Below are 7,694 nucleotides of genomic sequence, written 5' to 3'. Positions count from 1 at the left end.
CCAGGTGTGCGTCTGCTCCAGGTGTGCGTCTGCTCCAGGTGTGCGTCTGCTCCAGGTGTGTGTCTGCTCTGGAGCACCGCCCCATCACGTGTATAGACCATCTGACACCCCAGCTCCCTCACTTGCCTGATGAGATCTGCAGCTTCATTCATACTCTCTCATCCCTGCTCCCTCTCTTTCTTTCTGGTTTGTTTGTTTTGGAGACAGGATCTCATGTAGACCAGGGTAGCCTGAAACTCACTATGTAGTCAAGGATGGCCTTGAACTGATCTTTCTGTCTGCAGCCTTCCAAGTGCTGGAATTATAGGTTGTACGACCACCCAGCCAAAACCTAGCTTTGATTATTTCATATCCTTCAACCGAGATCATACATTACTATTGGACCAGGAGTCTCGCAAGGCCGCGTGACTTGGTCTCCCATTCCAAGCAAATCTGTCTCTGTTCAGGTCCTCACTCTTCTCTGTTTGAAACACACACAGGGCCGGACACGTCAGAGGGACAGAGACAGTGACCGAGTGACAGATGCAGAGAGCTTTTTTCTGTTGCAGTTCAAACATCACTTCCTCAGGAAACCTTACGGACTCCCCAGTCTGAGTCAGGTTCCCCTGCCCTCTTCCCCAAAAGTGTTTTTATAACATGCATTATAGTTTGGTTTGTAAAGGTTTTAACTCACTAGACAGTCAGCTCCATAGTGCAGGATCTGGCCCACTCTCTGTCGCCCACTATTAATGAGAAATGCAAGGAAGAATTTAAAGATAGATAGCCTCATTCTAGTTGCTAATCTGTCTGTCTGTCTGTTTCTGAGCTATTTTGAACTATTTGCTATGGCTGTTCTAGAACTTACTACTAGAGCAGGCTGACCTTGAACTCACAGAGATCCACTTGCCTCTCCTCCCTGGGTGCTGGGATTAAAGGTGTGTGCCACCACACCCAGCTCTAGTTTTATTACTTGCTCATTAGGAGACTTGAATTGGTTGCTGTGGCTCAGCACTTTACAACCGTGTGTGCGTGTGCGTGTGTGTGGTATGCGTACATGTGTGGAAGCCAGAGGTCAGTGCTGGATGCCCTCTCCTATCATTCTCCATTTATTTATAAGTAATTTATTCTATTTTACTATGTATATTTGTATTTTACATGTATGTCTGTGTACCATGTAAGGGGGTATAAAATTTCCTGGAACTGGAATTATAGACACTTGTGAGCTGCCACATGGGTGCTGGGATCAACCCCAGGTTCTCTGGAAGAGCATCCAGTGCTCATGCCTGCTGAGCCGTCTCTTCATTTGTTTATTTATGTTTTGAGACAGACTTTCTCACTGAACCTGGAGCTGACAAATTATCTAGGACCCAGTTAGCCATGGGACTCCAGAGATCCAGCTGGCTCCACCTTCCCAGTGTGGGGTTGTAGTCAGTTGTCCAATTTTTAGGTGGGTACTGTGGATCTGAACTCAGGTTCTCGTGCCTGTACATCAGACACTTCACGCAAGCCCTTGTGGTCCAGGACTGGCTTGTGAAATGGTCATGAGGTCAAGGCTGTGGAAGGAGCCCTTGAGTTATTAGTTGAAAATCACCAAATGGGAGCTGGAGAGATGGCTCAGAGGTTAAGAGCATTGCCTGCTCTTCCTAAGGTCCTGAGTTCAATTCCCAGCAACCACATGGTGGCTCACAACCATCTGTAACGAGGTCTGGTGCCCTCTTCTGGCCTGCAGGCATCCACACAGACAGAATATTGTATACATAATAAATAAATATTTTAAAAAAAAATCACCAAATGCCCAGATGTGAGGGAGATGAAATTTAGAAAGTAAGACAACACTCAGTTACCATGCACAGCTGGAGAGGGACATTGGCGAGGAAGGACACGGGGAAGGGGTTCATCCATGGATGGAGAGCCCCAAGACTGATTACTCATTAATGCATATTTATTTATATGTAAGGTGGCGATTTATAGAACATCCGACATTAACTTCTGGTGTCTATGCAGAGACACATGGACAAGAGTACATACACACACATACATACGTGTACTACTATGTAGCCCTGGCTGGCCTAGAACTTGCTGTGTAGATCAGGCTGGCTTCAAACTCAGAGGTCTGGCAGCTGGACTATAGGTGTGCGTGACCAGGTCCAGCTATGTATTCATTTTGAAGCAGGCTCTCATGTCTTTCATGGTGTTCTTAAATCCAGTGTGCAGCTGAGAACGACCTTGAACTTCTGATCCTCCTGCTAGCACTACATCTGAGTATGTGATTCAAAGGACTGAGTCCAGGACCTCAGCCCAAAAGCCCTCCACAACTGAGCTAGACTGTGGGCCCAGAGGGCACAAAATTAGGTGTCCGTCTCTGTTTGTGTGCACCCGATCGTCTCTCAGGGGCCCCGAGTGGGATGCCTGGCCCTCTTCTCGCCTTCCCGCTACTGGAAAGCTGAACTTACCTACTTGAAGGAAACGAAAGTCAGAGGGAAATGCAAAGGAGTGAGGATAGTGGGGATGGGGAGGGGAGAGTGTAAGAAATGTGAGTGTGTGCGTGCAAGTGTGCACATGCCTGTGCACAAGCATGTGTGTGAGTGTGTGCATACACACTTGTGCACTGAGTGAGCATATGCATGTGTCTGTGTGTGTATGTTGCGTACATGTACTGCGCCTGTGTGTTGCCATGTAGGAATGCATGGTGAGTCCTGGTGCAGAAATTGTGGGGAGGAATTATTTCAACTCACTGTCCTCTGAAGCTTTTGAGCCCTTCACAGCCTCCTCTCTGGTGGGGGCTCTCAGCCTGCCGCTCTCCCTGCCTTAGTTTCCTCTTTGTGAAGCCAAGTACATTCACCTCCAGAACGTCTGAAGGGAGGGAGACAGTGCCCTCTAGTGGTCAAGAGACATATAGGCATCAATGGTCAACCTCAGCCAACACCCCACAAGCCAAGGACTAACCTCTGAAACTGCCCTGAGGAAGGGCAACAGAGCAGGCCCTGTCCCCTGAGAACTCAGGCCAAACTGGCAAAAGGAAAAAGATGTCCATGAGGCAGCAGGCAGAAAGGGAATCCATGGATTTGTTTGGGAGAAGACAACAGTTGAAGGTGGCTGATCTCTCTCTCCTCATACCCAGTTACTTTTGTGGGGTTTTGCTTTATATCACATCTATCTATCTGTCTGTCTGTCTATCTATTTATCTATCGATCTATCCATCATCTATTTATCACCTATCATCTATCTATTGATCTATCCATCATTTATCTATCATCTCGCTATCTGTCTATCTAGAGTTTGTGTGTGGGTGTGCACTGTAGAGCTCGGGACAACTTGTGGAAGTCAGTTTTCTCGTCCCACTACATGAGGTCTAGGGCTCAAACTCAGGTGCTCAGGCTCGTCACAAGCTCCTCCCCTGCAGCCATCTTGCTTGTCCACTCTTACATGTTATTTCTTTCCCCTTGACATAGCCTCTACCTTGATCATTCCCTCTCACAGGCTCCGCACTTAAGGAACTATGGATCACCTCACCTCTGGAGTGCCTTGTGCAGAGATTGAACCCTATACTGAGCCCTGGGTGGGCATTGTGCCCTGTGTAGTCAGGGAAGACTTCTCATTGTAGGGAATATAGGAATAGGGTATTGAAAAGGAAGTGGGGAGTTGGGCATAGTCGCTTGGGCCCATAACCCAGCTGCTTGGGAGGTGGGAAAGAAGGATGAAGAGCCCAGGAGTTCAGGGACAGCAGCACAGGCAGCACAGGGAGAGTCTGTCTCTTTAGGAAGACCAGACGGCTGGGGCTGGAGAGCATGGCTGCTCTTCCAGAGGAAGAGGTCTATTCCCAGCACCCACGTAGTGGCTCTCCACCAGCTTCCAGTGCTCTGTGACTCCTGTTCCTGGGGATCCAACACTCCCTTCTCACCTTCTTAGTGTTGCACACACTGTGGTGTGCAGTCCCATATGCATTAAATAATAAGTAATAGATCAGAGGGACCAGACATGTGGTGTACCTTTAATCTCAGAACTTGGGAGGCAGAACAGTTGGATCTCTGTAAGCTCAAGGCCAGCCTGGTCTACATAATAAATTTCAGGCCAGCCTGGTCTATATAGTGAAAGCATGTTGAAAATACCAACGACAACAATAGTAATGGTAATAATAATAACTATGATATCATCAGGACCAGCAAGATGTCTCAGCAGGTAAAAGCACAGAACCCACTTTTCTTTCTTTCTTTCTTTTTTTTTTTTTTTTTTTGGTTTTTCAAGACAAGGTTTCTCTGTAGCTTTGGAACCTGTCCTGGAACTAGCTCTTCTAGATCAGGCTGGCCTCAAGCTCACAGAGATCTACCTGCCTCTGCCTCCCGAGTACTGGAATTAAAGGTGTGTACCACCACTTTGAGTCTGATTCTGAAAGCCCAGTATGGAAAAGGAAAACTGGTTTCTGAAAGTTGTCTTCTGACCTCCAGACTCCCATGCTCACACACACGGTAATAATACATAAAATAAAAAAGACGAGAAAAAAAATGAGTAGGAGCTAACCGAACATCCTGGGGCTGTGGATGAGCCTAGTACGTCTGGGAGGCTTCTGGTAACTGGATGCTGGATGCTGGATTGGGGGCAGTGTAGAAGTGAGGTGCAGGGTGCAGGGCTTTCTGTCCATGGTCCATTGATGAAGAGTGTTAAGTAGGGAAACAGGCATGGTCACATGACGTAAACTGACAGCAGGCACAAGGGAGTTTGGGAGACTAATTGGGAGGCTGTACTGTCATTCAGAGGGAAAAACAAAAGGAACTGAGGTATATCAGAGGGCAGTGGAAGGCTGGAGAGCAGCCAAGCCTCGGGCTTTTTCTTCTGGGGCTTTGTATCCTTGCAGTAAAGCTGAGGGTAAAAAATCGCATAACAGCCTGCCTCTCACCCCAACACATCCCAGAGTCTCTCCTGCAAGCAGGATAGGGCTGGGGGGTGGGGCTAGGCCTTAGAATGCCTGAGGAATGGGAAGGCCCAGGAGACTTGTTCAGCCTCAAACTACACTTGGCACTGCTGAGAAAGAGTGACTCTGCTTCCCCTGTCCCCCATCCCCTCCCTTCCTCTCCTAGGTCACCTTCTTGGCCCTAACCACTTGGCTGGTAGCTCAATTTCCTCAACTAGTGGCCCTGGGCAATCAGGGCACCGGGGAGGGGGGGTCAGGAGCCGGGGAGTAGGGGCCTGAGGGAGCTGCAGGACCGAGGGGTGGGCAATGCTCTCAGGTTGGTTCCCAACACTTCTCCCACCCAGGACCTTCTGTCTCCACACTGGTCACAATTTCTTCCACCCACTGGAGAGAATTTCTCACACTCCTTTTCTAAACTGGGTGGGTTTTTTGTTTTTAAAGTGGGGAAGGGCAATTTGTGGAAGTGTGCCTGCCATTGGCTTCAAGAGTCCCTCCCTAGTGCCCGGAACTGGTCAGAAATGAGTCTGTGGTCAGTGAAGATTTCTGCTAATGGAACCTAGGCTGCCTCACAAGCCACAAAAAAAGGTGGGGGAGGGAATGATCCCTAAGTGCAGTGAGCTTGGGGAGGGACATGGGCCTAAAATAGAGCTGCAGGTCAGGGGAGAAAGGGAGCTGGTGGGAACCTGCGGGTCAAGGGAGTGACTGCAGGGCTATCCAGGGCTCTGGGGGAGTGAAAGTAAACTGGGGACCAGTAACTGGACAGACCATAACTGAGTGTCAAAAGAATAATTACAGTGACCAGAGGCCCGAGGGAAGACTGAGAGATGTGGGGGTTAAGAAAACAGCTTGAGTTATTAAGAGTACCTATGGAGGGTCTGAGGCTTGGATAGCCCAGATCTAGGCTGTGTGAGAAGAGGAGAGAAGGCACAATTGGGATGGGGAAGCTGAGGGACATGCTGAGGAGCAGTTGGAGGAAAGAGTAAGCACGGCATCCTGCAAGAGGACAGGACAGAGGTCATCCTGGCAATGGGAGGAAGGGACCGACCGCCTCGGTGTCACCTCACCTGAGGAGGGGACACCAAGCCCCAGACTTTTCCAGGGTTCTTACTTTGCTTAAAACCCTCTTGGCACTGGAGCCAGTGTCAGACAAAGGTCTTGTCTCCTCCCCAGCAGCCTCCCTCCCCACTTCCATCAATTATTCATCAGCGCAGACGCCGCCCTCTCTAGCAGGGCAGTCTGGTCCTCCTCCCATGCCCTGCCCCAGCTCAGCCACACTGCCACAGAGGCTCTGGTGGGGAAGGACAAACAGCAGGGCGGGCGAAGGCCGTAGGACCAAAGGGTGCGGTAGCTGACCCTGCTGGACTACACCAACTCGCTCTCCTTGCCTCTGGCACCTTCCTCCTCCTCCCGCCGCCCGCTGAGAAGATGCCCATTCAGATCTTCTGCTCTGTGTCATTCTCCTCTGGGAAGGAGGCCCCAGGACCCATAGGGGATATCTGGGGTCCTCACCACCACCGGCAGCAGCAGGACAGCTCAGAATCCGAAGAGGAAGAGGAAGAGAAGGAAAAAGAGGCAGTCAAGAGGGAGCTTGATGAGGGGGACTTGCCTAGGGACTTGGTGGCCTTTGCCAACAGCTGCACCCTCCATGGTGCCAGCCATGTCTTTGTGGAAGGGGGCCCAGGACCAAGGCAGGTCCTGTGGGCAGTGGCCTTTGTCATAGCACTGGGTGCCTTCCTGTGCCAGGTAGGGGACCGAGTTGCTTATTACCTCAGCTACCCACATGTGACTTTGCTAGATGAGGTGGCCACCACAGAACTGGTCTTCCCTGCGGTCACATTCTGTAACACCAATGCTGTCCGGCTGTCCCAGCTCAGCTACCCTGACTTGCTCTACCTGGCCCCCATGCTAGGGCTGGATGAAAGTGATGATCCCGGGGTACCCCTTGCTCCACCCGGGCCAGAGGCTTTCTCCGGGGAGCCCTTTAATCTCCATCGTTTCTACAATCGCTCCTGCCACCGGCTGGAGGACATGCTGCTCTATTGTTCCTACTGCGGAGGCCCCTGTGGTCCCCACAACTTCTCAGTGGTGAGTGGGGCCCACGCTTAGCATAACCCCCAAGAGTATATGCCATAGCTCTCTCTGGCCACCAGCTCCTAGACCTGGGGCTGGTAACTGCTGAACCCTGCCTGATCTGGGTCAGAGCTCACCTGGGATCCCCGAGTCTGGAGCTGGACTAAGAGCTCCAGGTTCACAGGTCTTGAAATCTGTCCCCATCGGTAATTAGCGGCCACTCTGATGCCTAGAACATCCTCTAGTCTCATCTGCTCTTCGCCTGATCTTTTCATGGTCCAGCACGGCCCCAGAACCTTGCTTGAGCTGTGAAGTTAGCCTCTGATGGGGGTGGGGGTAGCTCAACCAGTTGTTGACTGTCATCCCTTGAGTGATAGTGGGGGGGTCACCTAGTCTTTAGAGGTGCAGAAGGGGATCACAGATGGAGACAGCCCCACCTTCACCCCAATACCGTGTCAGCAGATGTCATAGCAGGGACCTCATTGCATTGTTACCTTGTCGTCTGTGTTCTTCCTCTGCCAGGGGCGTGTGTGTTTTTTGTGTGTGTGTGTGTATGTGTGTGTGTGTGTGTGTGAGAGAGAGAGAGAGAGAAAGAGAGAGAGAGAGAGAGAGAGAGAGAGAGAGAGAGAGAGAGATTGTGTGTGTGTGTGTATCTCCTGTGCTCTTTCCTATGGGAGTTGATCCCCTACCAGCTGCATGTGGTGTGTGTGTGTGTGTGTGTGTGTGTGTGTGTGTG

The 7,694-nt window shown here is 50.6% G+C and overlaps 1 protein-coding gene across 3 annotated transcripts in view; it reads left to right on the top strand.

Moving 5' to 3' along the window:
* Positions 1-7,694, top strand: part of Asic1 (acid sensing ion channel subunit 1) — a 31,822-nt gene that overhangs the window by 17,278 nt on the left and 6,850 nt on the right. The window contains exon 1 of one of the 3 annotated variants that reach the window (XM_005353908.3): positions 6,006-6,973. The exons of the other annotated variants lie outside the window; for them this stretch is intronic. Coding sequence (XP_005353965.1) covers positions 6,314-6,973 — 660 coding nt within the window. The 5' untranslated portion in view covers positions 6,006-6,313. Of the gene's footprint in view, positions 1-6,005; positions 6,974-7,694 lie in introns of those variants that run through there. 3 annotated transcript variants of the gene reach the window in all.

This window comes from Microtus ochrogaster, chromosome 15, assembly GCF_000317375.1.
Source record: "Microtus ochrogaster isolate Prairie Vole_2 chromosome 15, MicOch1.0, whole genome shotgun sequence".
In the NCBI taxonomy this organism is placed as follows: domain Eukaryota; kingdom Metazoa; phylum Chordata; class Mammalia; order Rodentia; family Cricetidae; genus Microtus; species Microtus ochrogaster.
This window is presented reverse-complemented; position numbering and strand designations above follow the sequence as displayed.